The 21,064-nt window shown below is 36.8% G+C and overlaps 1 protein-coding gene across 2 annotated transcripts in view; it reads right to left on the bottom strand.

Moving 5' to 3' along the window:
- ZNF277 (zinc finger protein 277) overlaps positions 1–21,064 on the bottom strand; it is a 108,613-nt gene that overhangs the window by 27,597 nt on the left and 59,952 nt on the right. The window contains exons 2-4 of one of the 2 annotated variants that reach the window (XM_044246397.1): positions 18,116–18,317; positions 12,856–12,944; positions 12,396–12,478 (exon numbers count right to left, since the gene is read on the bottom strand). In XM_044246397.1, coding sequence (XP_044102332.1) covers positions 12,396–12,478; positions 12,856–12,944; positions 18,116–18,317 — 374 coding nt within the window. The remainder of the gene's footprint in view (positions 1–12,395; positions 12,479–12,855; positions 12,945–18,115; positions 18,318–21,064) is intronic. The other variant, XM_044246398.1, reaches the window with a different exon arrangement.

The following is a 21,064-nucleotide window of genomic DNA, read 5'->3' as shown; positions in this document are numbered from 1 at the left end:
TTATTTATTTGTAATCTCTATACCCAATATGGGGTTTGAACTCACGACCCTGACACCAAGAGTCACCCGCTCTACTGACTGGACCAGGCAGGCACCCCTGAATTGTACACTTTAAAAGGGTGAATTGTATTTCTGTGAATGATATCTAAATAAAGCTGTTATTTTTTAAAGGAAAAGAAAAAACATGAAGCCCCAAGACACAAGACAAACTGAATTCCAAAGGAGATAAACCTCTCTTAGGAGGGACAGAGACACAAATTATTTCCCCTTTGAGAAAAGGAAAAAAAGAAAATAGCTTAAATTTTACAGAATTTTAAAGGGTAAGTCCCTGGGAACCCTAGCCACAAAACAGCTCTTTTGTTTCTACAGGTTTCCTTCAAGTTTTCAGGAGAAAGATTGGCAGTAGGGGAAAGAAATATGAACACCAGCCCATCACAGGTGAGCAGGCACAAAACCCACTTGATTTCTAGGACCCTTCTTTAGCATTCAAAGCAAAAGCCAGAAGCTGCTGGGGGAAGGATCAAACCTTGCATTGCTACAAAGAATTGGTTTTCTGCTGCTAGGGAGAGCGCAAGAAATGCTGAGAAATAAAATATCATTCCTGAGTTCTTTCTGAGTATACAACAGTGTTCAGTGGTATAAGAGCTGGATATGAAGACAGGCTCAGGAGACCCTAACCGGCAGTTTGCCAAGCAAGTTCTACAACACATTTTTTCTTAGAACATTGAAGCAAGTTATAGGCATGTATTCTGGTATTAAAGGATTTAAATACTAAAAAAATAATAAAGACATTTGAAATTTATGGAAAGGATGGTTATTCTTTCTAAAAGACAGAGTAGGTCTGGCCACAATCTGTTGGGATGACAGCAGGGAAAGGAGACAGCAAAGGTCCAGGGTGCATTTATTTTTTACTTCTATGAGGGGTTACAAAAGATCATCCCCTCAAGAAAAGAGATGGTGGCATAAACATTTAGGAATATATATATATTTTAAAGACTTTATTTATTTATTTGACAGAGAGAGATCACAAGTACGCAGAGAGGCAGGCAGAGAGAGAGAGAGAGAGGAGGAAGCAGACTCCCTGCTGAGCAGAGAGCCCGATGTGGGACTCGATCCCGGGACCCCGAGATCATGACCTGAGCCGAAGGCAGCGGCTTAACCCACTGAGCCACCTAGGTACCCCCAACATTTAGGAATATTAATAAGAGTTAAAACCTTCAAGAAGAATCAATCCTGGAACAGTTTAGAATTCAGATTTACTTAAGTTTTCAGCCATCAATATAAGTTCAGGGTAAAAAATAAAATAGTAAAACATCAACAAAATGGAAGTTTAAAAAGAAAAGTAATAAATATTAAAAAGTACGTTAGTCAGATGCAGAAAAAGGTCTGTACTGTTGATATAAATGAGTCACAAAGTACTAGCTTTCTTTTGAAGAGACTTGGTTACAGTACCAGAACCCAGACTGCATACCAAATGGCAAAGCCCCCTAATACAGATGGAACACTGATCAGCCTTTTCTCTTTAAGAATGTGAACATTTGAAGCTCTTATAGCACTGGAGATTCTGGGCTGGCACTCCTTTGAGAAACTGACATCAAGTCATAGAGAATGGTACCTCACCTATTTTTGGTCATAAAAAGGAGACCACAGAAGTTTGTTTGCTATTTCCTGTTCCCCACACCCGCACTGTCCCAAAGGAGTAAATGAATTGAAATTAACACATAGAAGGTTTTATATTGTTTTTTGGTGAAAACAGGTGACTTGAACATTCCAGCTGGCTAAAACAAATGCCATTTACTCAGCAAAAATTTCCCAAAGGTTAACTGAAGTTTTGGTATTATACTGGGCATTGTGAACTACACCTTCTTTTTGGTCATAATCTGTAATTCAGAATTTAAATCTTTCCCACTCACTGAGAAAAAAGTTCTTGTAAATTGATCAGTGAATATTAAGGTTTTAATGTCTACTTTGTAACTGATAGCTAAAGTTAATAATTCTCTACAGAAACCAATTCTTCCTAAGTCACTTCATTCACTGGAATTACCCTTTAAAATGTCTTTATTGGGGCACCTGGGTGGCTCAGTGTGTTAACCCTTTGCCTTCGGCTCAGGTCGTGATCTCAGGGTCCTGGGATTGAGCCCTGCATCGGGCCCTCTGCTCAGCGGGGAACCTGCTTCCTCCTCTTTCTCTGCCTACTTGTGATCTCTCTCTCTCTCTGTCAAATAAATAAATAAAATAAAATAAAATAAAATAAAAAAGTCTTTTTCTTCCAAAAGCATTTTCAAAGCATTGATTTATCTGCAGCTCCACTCTAGAGGCTTACTTCAGATATCAGCTTTTCTAAAAACTCTTCTCTTCCCCTTCAGAAAAACCATGAGATTTTGGAGAACAGCCTTCCAAATAGAGCCAATAGCAGGTGCAAACATCAAGTGATGCTGGCAAGAGCTTGTGTCTAAGGAATGGAGACAGAGACATGGCCATGTGGCTGGATATGGTGACCAAAGTTGGGGAGAGAAACAGGTACCAGACCCTTTGGGATCCTGGTAAGAGCTCTGGATTTTTATTCTAAATAAATTTGAAAGTATTGGAAAATTTCATTTACTGGAGTTATATGAAAATGAAAGAGTGAACATTATATAAACTATTGAAATTGTCTTCAAATCATTTTAAAGTCAGGAAGGATAAAAAATAACACCATCCTCTCTTGTTCTTTCTGCCATTTCTCATATCTTCTTATAGTAAGCATGGTATTTTCATTTTGATCTCACTCAGAGTTATGGTGAAGGCTTATCACATCCTTTCTCTAATGTAAAAACTCAATATGAGGAAATTAAAGTAAAGAAAGCTCAATAAACTTCCACCAATTTAAGGAATGGAGAGCAAGTCTGATTAACAAAGTAAAATGGAAATGAATTAATTTTGTGTAAAGATACTGACGTAGTTTCAACCATATTCAGAACAGAACCTGCCGGCAACTTACTTAAATATTTTAGAAGCCCTCTGAGCAGGGGTTAAGTAAAAATCTATGTATTCACCAAAGAAATCCTTTTTAAGTGTCTCAAAGTGCTAGGTAGCCGCAGGAAAGACTAACCTGTCTGCCGGAATCTGATGACTTGGGCATTTTGAGTTCATGTTCGTAATATACCCATACAATATACTTAGTGTGCTTAAACAAAAACACAGATCCACATGTAGAGGCAGGAATAACTGTATTAATGCAAGGATTATCAATGACACAATACCATTTCTTAAGATAAATCAACATTTTATGAGAGCTGATAGGAAGTTAACTTTGACAATAACATCAAGGATCTTAATAAACAAATGAGAAAAGGCATGTCAATGGCTAAAGCAAGACAGTAAGACAAAAAAGCCAGAGAGAAATTTCTTAACTGGTTTATGATATACTCCCACAAATCCACGAGGTTTGATGTGACTAATATTCCACCTTCTTAAAAGACATCAGCACCTCCCACCCCTTCTGAAACAGCAATGATAACAGAAACAACCATCTGCTTGCTACATAGGACAGAAAGCATTTTTCTTCTTCTTGGAGTCGCAATGAGGTGGCTTTTTGAAGGGAAAGGAAGAGACAAGAGACAGAATTAACTAGTAGAGAAAAAAATTACATAAAAGTAACCATTAACAGGGAACAGACCATTACATTGAAAAAAAAAAAAAAGAAAAGAAGGACAGAAGAAAAAGAACTGCAAGAATTAAACACATGCCAATTAGAAAAGTCTAATTTTCATTTGTACCGAAGATAGGAGAGAATCTAGCGTAGGCAAGAAGAGGAGGATTTTAATAATGGAAAAGTGCCTACAGGAGACTGCAAAATGCCCCCCTCTTACACTGGAAGAGGAGAGAGCACCAAGGGCATGGCTCAGTACAGTATAACCTCCCTGAGGAAGCATTTTCTTGGATAAACTCAAGGTCATATACACCTTTATGTTTCTTTAACAATAGGGAAAACTCTGAAAACGTATTATCTTCAAGTTTTAAAAGAAAATGTAAGCAGTTTAGGTCCAAAGAATTAAGAATTTACTACCTACCACTGACTTAAGATAATAAACTAAGAAATGGGATTTTTTTTTTAGATTTCATTTATTTATTTGACACACAGAGAGAGATCACAAGTAGACAGAGCGGCAGGCACAAAGAGAGGAGGAAGCAGGCTCCCTGCTGAGTAGAGAGCCTGATGTGGGACTTGATCCCAGGACCCTGAGATCATGACCTGAACCGAAGGCAGAGGCTTAACCCACTGAGCCACCCAGCGTCGAAATTAGATTTTCTTAAAAAAAAATCTTAGCAGTAGATACAAAACACCATTACTTATTTACATACATATCTATGTTGCCACTTATCCATTTTTATTCATTATAACAAAGGTCAATTTAGAAAATGTCTCTTTTGCTTACAGAAGTAAGATCAGGGGCACTGGGGTGGCTCAGTGGGTTAAAGCCTCTGCCTTCAGCTCGGGTCATATCTGAGGGTCCTGGGATGGAGCCCTGCAAAAGGCTCTCTGCTCAGCAGGGAGCCTGCTTCCTCCTCTCTCCCTCTCTGCCTGCCTCTCTGCCTACCTGTGATCACTGTCTATCAAATAAATAAATTCTTAAAAAAAAAAAAGAAGTAAGATCAAACTAAATAAAGGATCTTGGTACAACTGGAAAAAAGCATGGTGCACTGGGTTTGGGAAATAGCAGGAGTCTGGGATGCTTCCCTTATTATTTTATATAGTATATAGCTGTGACCTTGAACATTTCTCCTAACAATCTTGAACTTGTTTTTTCCATTTAAACAGAAATAATTTAATTGTCTTACTGGTTTCATAGAGCCAATATGTATGAAAAATGGTATGTAAATTTTTAAGTTCTGTTAAAGGAGTTCAGAGTGGTAAACTTTAGGATTGAGTTTAGTATAATTTCAGACTGGGTTTATATTTATTTGCTAAATAGAAACATTAATCTGAAGGCTAAAATCGCTCAGTGGTCATTTTAGCTAACTTGATCTCTGTTGGTTGTTAACAATGTTAAAGTTCAATGGGAAATATCATATTATGTTTGGGAAAGTTGTTCTAGATGCAATCAGAAGGAGTATGCTACAAGGGTAGGAATTACGCCAGAAAGGTATACATGTAAACTGACTTTTTTGCTTTGAAGACACTAATAGAAAATAATTTAATCTTTTACTAAAAATCTCTAAAATATATAAAGAAATGTGCCAGGAAGAAAAAAAATCTTAGTAGGAGAACCACAATTTCATTTTGTTGTTGTTTTGATTGTGTGTGTGGGGGAGGTGGAATATATAAAGTAGCATTAAAATCAAACATTTTTTAAAAAAAAATTTTAAATTGTCATAAAACATTTATAGTTGTCATGAATGAATGCTTAAGGTGATACGATAGTGATTTTTTAAAAAAGAGAAACTTCCAGGCAGTTAAATGGATATCTCTCCTTATCCCAATTTAATTGAAATTATATACTGAGAGCTTATGAATGCCACATCTTTTCCCACGGGCCAACTGAAAAACTAGTGCTTTTTAATACTAAGGTGTAACCAGTGATTAAAGATGTCTGCCTTGCTATCTTATATCTCTTTTAACAATCAGGGAGATCTAAAAAAAATCAGGGAGATCTGACTATACAGTTTTATTGACCCATCTCACCAATACTTGAGGATTAAAATTTAAGTTAAACCTTTATGAAGAAGGTTCAGGGCAGATACAAAGTAAACAGGGCAATCCTTAAGAGCCATTTATTCCAACAATGAAGATAGATTTCTGAATAACAGTAATTGAAAAGCCAAATAAAATCGTGTATTAAGAGAACTCTGAAGACGTTATTAATTCTTATAGGTGGCATCTGGAAGCTTTTTTGGCAAATGTGGCATTTAAGCAATATCTTGAGGGGTATTTTATTTATACAGGTGGACTGGTGGGGTGGCATTCCTGGTTGATGAAACAGAGTCCTGAAAGTACCTAACACATTTGAGTAAATGTGAGACAAGTAGTGTTTTCACCAGACTGCATTCTCTACAAGGGCAGGAAGTATGGCCCATTTCATCTACTGCTAGAACAACAGCATTAAGAACACTGGTACAAGATAAATATTTATTAAATAAACTGAACACTGAGTAACTGAAAGATAAAAGACACCAGAAATGCAGGCTTAGCTCATAAAATCTTAAGAACATGTAGATGATAAAGAACACTGCAGGTTTTGGCAGAATAAAATTATCTGCTATATGTTTTAATATTAAAATATCAAATTATATTAATATTAAAATTCTGGAGGCAATGTCAATTGATTGGAGAGGTGAGTCCACAGGCAAGGTAAGATAAAAGTTATGAAGATTACAAAGAAAAGTATGAAAATGGGATTCAGAAGCGGAACTGACAGGAGTTAAAGACAACTCTAGAAATCTCCAAATTGAGTGACCAGAAGAATGGTGGTACCATTACATAAGCAAACAGGCAAATCATAAATTTTAGTAGAGAAAGAAATAAGTTCAGTTTTAGGCACATTCAACTTAAGGTGTTGACTGGAAATCCATATGGAGACGTTTAGTATAAGGGAGGAGCGTTAGATTTGGGGTTTAAAATTTTCTTTTAATTTTTTAAAAATTTTTAAAGATTTTATTTATTTACTTGAGAGAGAATGAGTGAGAGAGAGCATGAGAGAGGAGAAGGTCAGAGGGAGAAGCAGACTCCCCAAGGAGCTGGGAGCCCAATGCGGGACTCGATCCTGGAAGTCCGGGATCATGACCTGAGCCGAAGGCAGTCGTTCAACCAACTGAGCGAGCCACCCAGGCGCCCTAGATTTGGGGTTTAGAGGTAAACCAAGATGAAAGCTGTAGATGAACTCAATCAACAGGTATTTATTCTGACTGCCTACTCTGCACCAATATTTGAGCCTTCAGTGTAGCGGTAATAGTTATGACATGAGTGCACAGTCTAGATGAGGGAATGACCTTAAGAAACTTATACATATCCACTGAAGAAAAAAGGGGCTAAAGGGCCACTGGAGGATAGTAAGGCAGCATGATGAGATCAAGGAAACATGTTTGTTTGTTTGTTTAGTTCAACAATTATTTTTAAAAAGATTTTATTTATTTGAGAGAGAGAGTGTGTGTGTGTGAGACGGGGGAGCGACAGACTGAGAGGGAGAAGCAGTCACTCTGCTGAGCTGGGAGCCTGATGTGGGACTCAATCCCAGGACCCTGGGATCATGATCCCCTAAGCCAAAGGACAAAGGCATGACCTAAGTCACCCAAGCACCCCCATTTTTATTTCTTTTTAGAAAGATTTTCTTTCCTTTGAGTGTGGGGAGTTGGGGGGTGGGTGGGAAGGGACAGAGGGAGAGAGAGAGAGAGTCCCTGAGCGTGGAGCCTGATGCGGGTCCTGAGATCATGAACCAAGCAAAAACTGGTCTGACGGTCCTTACCCGACTGAACCACCGAAGTACCCAAGGGAACATTTTAAAGAAGAAAGCTAAAGAAAAGAAGGTATACAAACTATTAAACTCTCGAGAATCTTTCCTAATCTGCAGTTCCTTTCTGAGCACAAATAAAAAAAATCAAAGAAGTGTTAAGTAGGAATCAAGCTTTTCAAAAAGAAAACTGGGAACACACACAAATCTCACAAATGTCACAAGGAACCAGTGAGGTCTACAAGAAAATGGAAAAAGAAATATGGTTCTAGCCTTAAATCTGCTATGGTAACCTGAAGTGAATTCTTTAGACTCTATATTGTCCAACTACTCACATAGAAATAGGAATTTTTTAAAAAATGGGGGAAATACCAACATGAACTTAGCATATATTGAGTACTACTTAAGAACATTTAAAGAAGTGGCAAAGTCAATTTGAACTCAAATCATACAGAAGTATTTAACTAAATGCTTTATTGAGAGTTTCAAGTGAGATAGGAAATATCAAAGAATATAATCCATATGTGAGTTACCATTAATGTAAATCAGGAGAACAAATGCCATGTGAGTTCTCCAGTTTGAGTGTCCCTCCCTCATGGACTTGAACTGAGTTCACTTAAACATGGATTACATTATATATCCAGTATCATAATGTAACTTAATTGGTTTAAATTACATTTTTCAGAAGCTAGATTGAAACTCTGATGAAGAGAAATTCTTCGATAAAATACAATCAATGACAAATAAGAAAAAAACTACCAAGCTGTGGCAGAGTGGGTGACTTAACCCTCTGGGTCTATGATTCCCCTCCCGCGAGTTCTTAGAGGGAAAATAAGGACTAAGGACCAAGGACCAAGGGCATAAATCTCTTCCCAAGTTCCAATACATGATGACAAAGCACCTTTCAGGAATGGTACACCAATTCATATTCTTGAAAGTGGCTGAAAAAGTTTTTGTCCTTGATGAAAGATAAAAGGTGTACTATTGCTTTTGCTCAGAATTGTTTCATTTGATTGTTTGGACTTCTTTCCGGAAATGCCTGTTACTGATAATGTAGAGCTCATTATACATAAAAGAAAGATATCTTGTCATCAATGCAAACGAACATCACCACACCAACTTCATGCTTCCATAGTTTAGAGCATAAAACTGTAATGAAATGCTTGACTGCAAATTCAACCTGTCTTCCTGCTATTTGACAAATCTTTCCTTGTTTGATCCTCTCGCCATGATTCCCAGCAGCAGCCTATTGTAAATCTCCTGTTTTCCCTAAATTCCAGTCCTAGCCTGAATCTCTTCCCTATACACATGTGTCAAACGCTGAGCATCCAAAACAGAGCAATTCCCAGAGTCTAGAATAAGAGTAAGGCATATGGGAAGCTAAGTACTTACTATTAGACTGGCACGGCACTCTTATAAAATGCAAGTTGGTGCAGCCTCTTTGGAGAACAGTGTGGAGATTCCTCAAGAAATTAAAAATAGAGCTTCCCTACGACCCTGCAATTGCACTCCTGGGCATTTACCCCAAAGATACAGATGTCGTGAAAAGAAGGGCCATCTGTACCCCAATGTTTATAGCAGCAATGGCCACAGTCGCCAAACTATGGAAAGAACCAAGATGCCCTTCAACGGATGAATGGATAAGGAAGATGTGGTCCATATACACTATGGAGTATTATGCCTCCATCAGAAAGGACGAATATCCAACTTTTGTAGCAACATGGACGGGACTGGAAGAGATTATGCTGAGTGAAATCAGTCAAGCAGAGAGAGTCAATTATCATATGGTTTCACTTATTTGTGGAGCATAACCAATAGCATGGAGGACAAGGGGCGTTAGAGAGGAGTAGGGAATTTGGGTAAATTGGAAGGGGAGGTGAACCATGAGAGACTATGGACTCTGAAAAACAGTCTGAGGGGTTTGAAGTGGCGGGGGGGGTGGGAGGTTGGGGTACCAGGTGGTGGGTATTATAGAGGGCACAGCTTGCATGGAGCACTGGGTGTGGTGAAAAAATAATGAATACTGTTTTTCTGAAAATAAATAAATTGGGGAAAAAAAAAAAAAGGCACACATTTGGTTTAAAGCCCCATCTTGCATCTTGTTCACTATGTGGTCCTGGGCAAAAGAGTCTTTCTAGGACAGAGTTTCCTCATGAAGAGAACAGCATTTAAATAGCTACTTCAGAGGGCTGACGTGAAGCAAGGACCTAAGACAAGGAATGGCATATGGGTGGCTCTTAGTAACTGCTAGCTTCTTTCCATGTCTTCATGTTGCTCTGCTCTTTGCCAGAGTTGTCAGCGTTAAGTGGATTTTTACACAGCTATATTTATCATCTTTTCTCCACTTCACTCCCATAGACAATGGGGAGACATCGATGGGTCTTTATCACTAAAAAGTCAATGTTCCACAACTTAGCTCCATCTCATCTCTCTAAATCCATCTCCTACTCCTCCTCCAAAAATCTTTCTACCTTAGCCAGACTGGATTTAATCAACTTTCCTGACATCTTGAATACTTAGATCCACATGCATTTTTCCTCTCATTTTCACAACTCTGCAATTGCCCAAATCCATTTCACTGTTAGGATACAGTATTATCATTGTTATTTGCAACCTTAATTGAGTGCTTTCTATGTGACAGATACTGTTCTAAGTATATTACATGCAATATCTACTTCATCTTCACAAACCCTACAAGATATTCTATCATCTCCAGTACTAAGACAAGAACACATATTTGCCTTTTTCCTCTATGCTCTTCTATCACAGGAGCCATGCCTTGCATTTTTTCCTTTGTATGATTATCTAGTTAAGCAGGAATTCAAGAATATATACATATATATTTCACATTTTGTTAGCTGCCATGATACTCACTTTCATCAAATCTATCACTTTGTCAGACTATAAAGTTAGTAAGAAGGTATGATGTGATTTAATAAGAAACACACATTTGGTCTTTGTCCTTGCACATAGCTCCTAAAGTCCTAAGTGTTCAGAGCTATTAAAAAGTGTTTTTTGATATGTTAATGAGTGACTTTTGGAAAGCACACAAGTAACCTAAGGATGTGAGGGATGCTGCCAGTGGAGCCAACTGTGTGATTAGAGGGTTACAATTTTCAGCAACCCCCTTCCTACCTAGGAGAGAGGACTTCAGTCACCAAAGGCCAATGAATTAATCAGTCATGTCTCAGTAATGACGCCTCCACAAAAATCCCAAAAGGAGAAGGTCTGGAGGGCTTCCAGGCTGATGAACCAGAACGCCTCCATGTGCTGTCTTGCCAGGTCCCAAACTCTACAGGGACAGAAGCTCCTTTGCTTGGGATCTCATCCCATGTATGTATCTCTGCATCTGCTATTGATTCATATTCTTTTGATATCCTTTGTAGTAAACTGGTAATGTTGTTAGTAAACTGGTTTCCTAGAGTGAGCTGCTCTGGCAAATTAATGAAACCCAAGGGGGTGAGGGTCATGGAAACCTCTGATTTACAGTCCGTGGGTCAGAAACACAGGTAGCAACCTGGACTTGCAATTGTCATCCGAACGGTAGGGCGGTTTTGTGGGACTGAGCCCTCAGTCTGTGAAACTGTGTACTATATCTGGGCAGATAGTGTCAGAATTGAGTTGAACTGTAGGACACACAGTTGGTGTTGGAGAATCGCCAGTGGTTTGGGGAAAAAGAAAACAAACATGCTGAAATGGGTGTCAGAATCTTAAAAGATCACCTAAATTTTAGAGATGTAATATTTCTGGGACTTCATCTATCTGCTGACATACAGTAAAGATTCTGTGTATAGAGTAATAGCAATGGCTGAAGTAGTAGGGTTTGATATAAAGAAATCCTTGGGGCACTAGGATTATGGCAGTTTGATCATTTTTGATTAAGGCCACTGTGAGCAACAGTGAGAAAACCCAAAGCAATAAAAAATTATGAGTAAGTACAAGCAAATAACCTCCCCCTCCAAAGGACTGCAAATTCATCTGTGTTTTGTAGATTGCTTAAGACACTACAATAGAGAAAGAAGAAAGACTTTAGAAGTCCTGTTTCTTTACTGGGTTTGTTGCCATAGTAAAAGCATAACTTTTTTGACATATAAATCAACATTCTCCTCCCTGTGTGAGAAATAATCATTTGGAGTGTTCACAAAATATAAGGTGCTTCAGGAGGCTTCCTTAAATCCTATGACTCTGATGGATTATTTTCTTTTTCCATGTCTTGAGAATTTAGCAGAAAACAATGAAATCACAGCTCTCTGTCGTAACATTATTTAGCCAAATCCAAAGACATAAGGAATATTTAAAAGTAACCACTAAAGGAGGAACAAGTCATTTTCAAGTAATAGTTGAGGTTAAATCACAAATAATGGAAAACTGTATATTTTTAAATAAAATTATTAACTTTAAAAAAAGGACAAATTTCTGTTCAACTTATGAAAATAAAAATGTTCACACTTGTATATGTTGTTACCCTTTTTAAAGACCAAAAATGCTGAGAGTTTCAAATCAGCTTGCTTATGATTAAAGCTGAAAATGAGAAAGGCTACTATGAACAAACCATATGCTTAATTCATAAAGGGGTATAAAAGGAGTGCATAGCACATTCCAGTGAAGAGGAGAAAAAAAAAGTTAATTAATTCAACTCAATTTTAGCTGAGGGCATTTTTCCACGACTGCTGAACCCTAGCATGTGCCAGGCAGCTAAAATTACACTTAAATGTGTAAGCTTTGTTGTTATTTTAGAGATAATCCAGGAAGCCAAACAAAGTAAAAAATTCTCACTGCATTTTTAACATGAATGCTTTAATCTTCAATCAAGTGTATACTTATCTTCTGTTTTAAGATCTTTATGTATTACCTCTTTTGTGTATGTTTGAAAGTTTTAAGATTAAAAAGTGAAAACAAACAAAAAAGAACAAAAGTGATTTTACAAGTATTTCCAAAACATTGTTCATCCTCTAAAACCATTCTTACCAGTCTCTGTTTCTGAAGTTCTTCTCTAAGTAGTCGATCTTCTGGTAAAACGTCACATAACAAAAAGTAATTGTCTTGTTCTTCTGTTGAGAGATTAGGAAAATAAATAAGGTCAACGGCCATACCACTCTGAACCCGCCTGATCTCGTCTGATCTTGGAAGCTAAGCAGGGTTGGGCCTCGTTAGTACATGGATGGGAGGAAAATAAATAAGAAATGGTATTTATCATTTTTTCTCCAGAAAGATGTATTCCTTTAAAAAACATACATATATGTATGTCCATTGGGATCTCTCTTCTGGCATATAGTTCTGCTTAGCCATACTGAAGTTAGGCAACATAAAGAGAGCAATTTAATTTTAGTTACCACGAAAGTGAGAGAAATCTAATTTAAGGAAGTAAGGTTATTTCTTTGGATTTTTGGATTGTAGGGAAAATATGGTAGCTAAGATGTATACTTACCAAGTGGAGCTGTGGAATTGATTCTTATCACACTACAAAAATCTGTAATGGGCTGTTCAGTGAACCTTTTCCTCCAATATAAAATGTACCTTAGAATAATCAAAAACAAAGGATAGTAAGAAGACCCAATATTCTACTTACTATAGAGTGATAAGGTTTTATAAGACCATTTAATTATCCCAAAACAATAAATCAAATGTTGACTGAGAACTGCTAGAAAATTTGTAAGTGGAAATGCAGTAGAGCACTGTAGAAATATGAAATAAATATTTAATGAAATGAAATTACTCTGTAAAGGCGTGGACATGATTAAACTTTACTATCCCCAAATTCAATAAACAGACATATGGGGAAGTTAAAATGAATTATTCTTAGGTGATAATGAAGTTTTTCTGAAATCACATCTAAGTTTATGTGAATTTAAAATGCAACAATGATTAAATAGGCTTTATCACACATTTTCCAATAAATTGAAAAGTGGGGGGTTATCTTACACATAAAAAGAACTGAAGGCAAAAAAAAATGCAATGAGATGTCAGTCTAAATTCAATACCTATATGACAAGATAGAAAAATTTTGTATGTGCACTCTGTGGCTGAAATGAGGCAGATTTTTTGAAAAATAGCCAAGCTTACAATTATATCTAATGAGTGTACTTAGAAGCAGCACCGTGTGTAAATTTTAAAGTATAGCCTAACACTCGGACCTGCACTGTCTGATGAAAGAAGGAGTAAGATGACAGGATTCAATGACCTGTTCATCTTCCTGTTTATCTAACAAGATTTATATTGGCAATTGCAATCTCATTTATCAAATGGTACCAAGACAAGAAGGTAGCCTCCTTCATGGGGAGAAGAGATGTGGAAAGGTTGACTTTATAGCTGACCGTTTATCAGGCTATATGGTTGATACATAAAGAACAACAACAACAAAGAACAACCAAAAAAACTTAGAGTAGAGAAAGAAAAACCCCTGAAGGGGATAGGACTTATTGAAATAGATTTAGTAACAGACAGTAAAAATTTGGACATTTTAAATGGCTTGGTAGAGCAACCAGCAGTGTTTTGTACATAGTAGGTTAACAAGAAATATTTTTAAGAGGTAGAAGAGCATTTAAAGATTCCTGTAAGTTTCTCTTAGTAGCCTTCAACTCTCACTGTTTTGTCTCCTTTTAATTCTTCTTTCCCTTTTTCCTAACATTAATGTCCTAGCTCCATGGTGCTCTACAGAAAGGGGTTCATGTATTTAAAAAAAAGAAAAAAAAAGTGCTTGGGGAGAGGTCTGAGAGAAAGAGAGAACTGTGACACAGAAAAATATAAACAGATGACAAGGCTGAGTATAGAACATATAAGGAAAAGAAGTAAAAGAGTAACATATGAAAATAGAACCATGTTTTAGTTCTTCCTTCTCATGTACAACCATACTGTTGACCGGGATGGTTAAATAAGGGGAGAACTCTTTCCTTATAGATGGTGCAAGACCTTATTTTAAGAGATCTAAAAATGACGTATCTGAGGTTCCAGCTCACCCTCAAACCATAACTTCACCGTAACTATGGTGAGCTTGTTGGCTTCCACACTAGAAGTGTCAGATGGGCAGAAGGCAAGTGTGTACTGGGGCCATCAATGGGGATGAAAAGAAGAAAAGTACCTACAAAAGGCGGAAACATTATTCTCTGATCCCCAAGGGCAAACTGCACTATTCACTTAGTATCTTAAACAGCTACTCTTATTCTTTTTTCATTCCCCACAATTTACCACCAAACCAGAGGAGAGAGAAAAAGGGGGAAATAAAAGGAAAGAGAAGACAACATAAAAATGATACTCCCAGCCACTCTTCTTAGTTTCCCCTCAGCATTTTTCTATTGTAAATTGGTACCAGGGATGAAGAACACAGAAGAATCTCTATTAGAGACGCCAGGAATAGAAGATGGATTGTTCTTCCAAACCATACTACATAGCCATCTATTTTCTGACTAATCAAATTCATACAGCAGAACTGGGTGCTAAGATAATGGACTTAAACAAAAACCAGGACAGTCAAGCTGGATACAGAGTTTTCATCATGGCTACTGCTACAATACACCATGGAGAGGTTCCTCACCCCGATTACTACTCCAGTGAGGCCATCTGGGGGATATTCAATGTTAGGGGAACACTTAGTGTGTCTCCAGGTTTTCTTACTTCTCTAGTGTATTTAAAGCTACAGTTGCAATCATTCAATATTTAAAGGCAGCCAAGAAATGACATGAGATATGAATTCTTTATTTGGAGGACAGTTATCAAAGCATTTTATACTTCATTAAAAAGCCATAAGAGTAATTATTAGGTCATCAGCAAATACTTTTTTCTTTTGAAAGAATTTCAATCATGTTTCATTGAATTGTTTCCCAAAAAAATCCTTCTAGTAGTCCTGCCTGCCCAGCCTGACTGTAACTGGTGTACTTTCTGACAGGGGCATAAAGATTTGAGATATGGTTGTTAATTAAGTAGTACTGAATGACTGGAACTTAATATAGAAAAAGATAAGAATTAAGGAGTTACCATTTATCTTCTGAAAAAATTTTATAATTACTGGATAAAGCTTGTAAATGGTTCAGTGTAAATAACTATGTTAAATGGCTCAAAGGAAAGATTTCTATTTTTGTTTTATTCTGAGAAAGTTTTACTGTTAACTTTTCCCCTATAAAATGTTAAATATATTTAACATGAAAATTTATAGTTTCTTTCCTATAAAGAACAAGGTAAGTATCTCACCTATTATTTATCATCTTTATTACTTATTATACTCCAAAGAAACAATTCCTCTCTGAGAAGCTATATATGTACACATACATATATATATACACACACAGATACATGTAAATCTATACATATACACACACATATACCCACCCCTGAAACTTTTCCGACATTAGGAAAAAGTCATATAATGTTGAGAAGATTCCAACTTAACTCTCACAAGTAGTTAATGTTTGTATTGTTTTGGAGAGGAATTTTTAGTTTTCCTAAATAGTAGGAGGGTATTACCTAAAGGAGACTGGATATATCCAAAAGCATTTCTTTTTTCTTTTTTTTTTAAATCCAAAAGTACTTAAAAGCAAGAGTTTATTCACATATGTTCTTGGTCAATTTGAAGTAACCACCAAAGTGAAGCTTACTGGGAGGACAGTTGACCAGGAAAAGCCAGGTTTCCAAATTTAAAATTACATGTTAACCACACATTTTATTTGGAAAGTGTATACATATGTATATATACATATATCAGCTATATATCTTTTGCTTTTTAATTAAAGCATCTATTTTACTGCGTAACTATATTTAGAGGGTGATTGATTTCAACATTTAATTATTGACTCCTAAGTCTGAGACCTAGTAAATAATTTGGTTTTTCTGCCCACATACAGATGAGATTAATATCAATGATAAAAAAGAAAGGTTTGTACAAATACAGCTACTTAGCTATTACACATCACACAAAGGGAAAAATATAAACTGAAATTTAGATATTCCTCACATAGGTCATCATATTTTTCTCCAATTCCTGAGGAAGAATTTGCATTTACATAATAAAGTGGGTTAAGAGAATAGATTTACATCAAAGAAAAGCTGAGATATACAATTTATCAAAGAATAGCTCATTTGATAGTCCTGTCAATGGTTATTTGGTAAGAATCTGAAGATCTCTAACTTAAAAAGTATCTAAAATAAATCCAACAGACTTCACTACATACAACTAGAAATCATATATGAGAATACTCCCAAAATACTCACATACACACACATACATATATATAAAAACACAAATATTTTAACTCAAAATAAAGATTAAGGAATGGGAATGAGAAGTATGAAGTGCTTCCTCTGAAATTATGTAGTAATTAGTTTATTCTACTAGTTGGTAGCATATCTCATTCATAACTCTCCTTCACTATTCTCTTTCTGCTTCCTGACAACAACAACATCTAAAAAGCGCAATGCTGAGTGGATATGAGGGGTCATAATAATACAGAAAGCACTCAACAGACATTCTGTATTGGTGCTAGGCAGTTGAGAAGAAGATGAAGGGTTAGAGAATAATAATACTCCTGTAGGCTTCCCAACTATTTCAACTTAAAAACAAACTCATTCTCAAAGTTTAGGGTATTTAGGATCCTAAATTAAATTTTCTCAAAAGTTATATTTGATATATAATAATTATGTTTTCAGACCAGCATTATACCCATAGAAAATTCAAGCTATAGTTGTGGAAAACAAAGATTTCAAATTGTAATCAAAATATAATGAAATTTTTGGCTACCATCTGGTGGATATAAAAGATGTCCAAGGCACTGGCCAGTCCTATACATGTCCTGGTTTACCTAATGCTCAACAATCTTATGAGAGTTGGTGTTATCCCCTTTTACTGCTGAGGAAGTTGCTGCTTAGAGTGGTTTAAGTAGTTTGTTAGAAGTTACATGGTCAGGAAGTCACCAAGTCTTCACTCAACCCTAGGCCTGACTGGTTTTACAGTTCAATCTTAGTAATATAGCTTGCCGCTTTGCAGGACCCATCATAAGAAAGGAATTGCTTGCTAGGAATAATGCGGTCTGGCAGATACATAGTTTAGATGCAGAGATATTACATCATCAGGGCTACTTCAATGTTTTGTACGGAAATCAGGGCAGAATATCTAGAAGTGGGTCTTGGCCAGATATACCAAAATGTATGCTTTTAGTAATTGTACAAAACCAGTTAATTACCATGATAATGTGCATATGAAAAATGCTTCCAAGTGTCAACTAATAACAACATGAACATAACTGCATTTCTCTTGGACAATCACTTCTAGGAATTAGGAATTAGAAAACAATGAATAACTGCTTATATTACCTGTCTCTTGGTATGGATATTCTAAGTTAGCTGCTCATAAACTGGAATTTAGCTCACTTTGGGTCCTGGCTATGCCCACGGTTGGCATTTCCTCAACCACTAACCTCTATGTCTCTGTTCTTCATCCTCTTCATCTTCTTCCCTTCAGTACCTCATTCACTGACCTCAACAGTGATCTAGCTTATACCACTTTGGTTTGTTGAATAACTCTTTACTCTTTTGGCCTGACAGGCTCCAACCAAATGTCTCTGTTTTCCCAACAATTTTTGAAAAATAATATGAATGTTTATATTTGCATAGGAATATTTTCATATATAAACTTATCTTTAAACTGTTTTTCCTTTATGGAATACTGAATTTAATTCTTTTAGGGACAACACAAAATTTACCTTTGGAAATCAGCAACCAACTTGACGTCAGCTATGACCATCTTATGTTCAATAATCATGTGCTTCAGAAGTTTGTCTTGTTCATCCATAGGAAAATGTTCTTCACAGAAAATACAAGGCACAGATGGAGAACCTTCTAAAGCGGTGATGCCACCTGGACTTTCTGGCAGGGAAAGCGGCTCCAGGATACAATCCTTACTGTCTGGGAGAGAGAAAAAGAAAAAACAAAAGCGAAAAGAAAAAAAAAAAGAAAAAGCTGAAATCAACTCTTTAGGATCATTTCTCACCTCCTGCATTAAAAGGATCCTAAAGATATTTACGTCTTTCCAAAATGAAAAATACACAGTGCCAGAGTACAGGATACTTTATTATCCTTTTAAATGGATTCTGCAACCTAGAAGCAGGGAGTGTTGCAAAGCAAGCTCAAGCTCCCCATTTGCAGGCTTGAATGGGGGAAAAACCCATTTGTCAGAGCAGCTGTTCAAGCATTCTTGGACACTGTCCAATGGCAGCAATTCCGGGGGTACTTGCAGGGGGACTGCTGCAAAATGATGTGTTAAGGTTCCATGGCTTGACTGTGACCGATGGCTGATAGTCATCACATTATGGTAAGTAAACGGTATATACTGAGTCTCCAGATGATACCAAGCCAGTCTTTTAATCTGCTTCCTGTTGCAGCTGCAAACTCTTTCCTGGTTCTGGTAACTTGTCACATGCAAAGAAGATAGCTCTCATATTGGGTTGACACAGCATGTGCTGGGTGGCCCAGGTGGCAATTTTTGATGTTGACTTATGTCTACCATTTGCTTTGTTACACAGTTACGTACCATAACTCAGGTTCTTGTGAACAAAGAGATGAATGCCGACTTACTAGACATACATAGTAAACATTTTTCCTGCTGGTACTATTCATTTTCCTAACATCATCTATAGTATCTTTAAGAGTAGAACTGTGTAAGGTCTATAGTTCTGAATTCAGGACTCAAACCACAGCCAGTTATGTCAGGAGCCCTCTTCAGTCTTCCAGAGGGAAAAGGCTGCACCTGTCACCTTATGCAAGGTACTGAGTAGTAACTAACTAGGCAACTAGGGTGAGATATTTAATATCTGAGGAAGGGCAGGGAATCTTCTTCATAAAGAAAGAGAGCTACTCCAGGGTGCCTGGGTGGCGCAGTTAGTAAAGCACCCAACTTGGTTTTCAGCTCAGGTCCTGATCTCAGGGTCCTGAGATCAAGTCCCATGTTAGGCTCTGTGCTCAGCGCAGTCTATTTAAGACTGTCTCTCCATATTCCTCTGCCTCTCCCCTTAATTCTCTCTTTCCTTCTCCCTCTCTAAAATAAATAAATGTTGAAAGAGAGAGAGAAAGGAGGAAAGAAAGTAAGGAAGTAAGTAAGTTATTCCATAAAAAAGTCTTTGGAATTAGCGTACTACTAATTTTATTTCTTGTTTTTATATTACTTTACCTTATTTCTAAAGGGCTTCTTAATTGCCTAATTCACAGAAACAGTCACTGGTGCACTGATAACCAGGCCTTAGCACTGGGTAAGCATTCATTCACTCCACAAAAATCAGCTGAGTAGCTTCTGAGTACTGGTCTTTTCTGCTTCATGTTGCATGACAGGGTCCTTATTATTAAGGCTAAAGTGCTTGCAACTTATTTGACAGTACAAATAAGTCGAAAGGATAGAGACGGAATGTATAGGGTTTATGTGAGCATGGGGATAGGAGAGTCACTTAACTGAGCTGGATGAGAGGGTGTCCTCAAGGACATGTCCTCAATACATGATTCAAAATACTCTGCTCATATTAAAGTATGCTAAATTAAACTTTTATCTTAGTTCCATAAAATTATTTAATACCAGAAAAGGTGAAAACAGGATATATATGACAATGGAGAGGCTATTTAGAATATACAAGCACTTCAAGAAGCACTATTAACAAAAGTGATGTTATCAACTATTACATTTATTACATTATGCAATGGAAGCAAGGGATTCTGGAGTTCTATAGTTTTTCAGTTGTAGGTTAAATTATGTAGGAACTTAAACCCTCATGTTAAAAATAAGACGGGGGAAGAGAGGTAATATACTTATGAAACTATATTTTACATTCACTAGAGTGGGACAATAAAAGACAACATATATTCTAAATAAAGGTACCATCAGTGAACATTAACTGCCATCTAGAAAATAACAGGTACCATCCTACACCCTTCCCCCTTAAATTGAATGATGTATATGTAAATTCATTTTGTCTGACTACAGAAAACAATGTATTAATCATCACCAATAGCAAGAGCTAACATTACTAAGTGTTTGATATTTGTAAATTACCAGCAGAGGCCTTCAGGGCACTTTCTCAATCATAGCTACCTTTCCCAATTAGTACTATTATAACCCCCGTCTTACAGATGAGACCACTGAGACTTAGAAAAGTTAAATCAAGGGACCTAAACACAGTAAGTTAAGACTAACTTCAAACAATACACTATTCTGCCCCAGTTCCAAAAGTCATTTCCCCCAATCTGTTTTCCTGTATATATTCAGTGCTATTTTGAATTCACATGTGTTTATAAGGCACACCGAATTTCTGTGTATTCTGCCAGTGTCCTGCAGTCTCCGCAGTACTACTTCCACCAACAAATCTCAGTTCCCCACCTCCTCCAAAAACCACTGGGTACTGTTTATTTCCATCATTGTCTGTATGCTTTCCCAGAGTTTCAGTATAAATTCTCTAATGTTCTTCCGTGGTTCATCTCTCCTCCCTTTTGTATGTTCAAAGTCTAGTTTCTCTTTCTTCAAATTATTCTTGAGAGAATGAAACTAAATGTTCACACATCCTAGAATCAAACTGCTTGTGGTTACTATACAGACATATAGAAACAAAATCATATATATGCAAATTTCATGTATGAAGAACTTGTGGTTTAGAAGGTGCTATGTTGCTTTG

This window comes from Neovison vison, chromosome 4, assembly GCF_020171115.1.
Source record: "Neovison vison isolate M4711 chromosome 4, ASM_NN_V1, whole genome shotgun sequence".
Classification (NCBI taxonomy): domain Eukaryota; kingdom Metazoa; phylum Chordata; class Mammalia; order Carnivora; family Mustelidae; genus Neogale; species Neogale vison.
The sequence above is the reverse complement of the archived record's forward strand: the minus strand, read 5'-3'. Positions and strand labels throughout refer to the sequence as shown.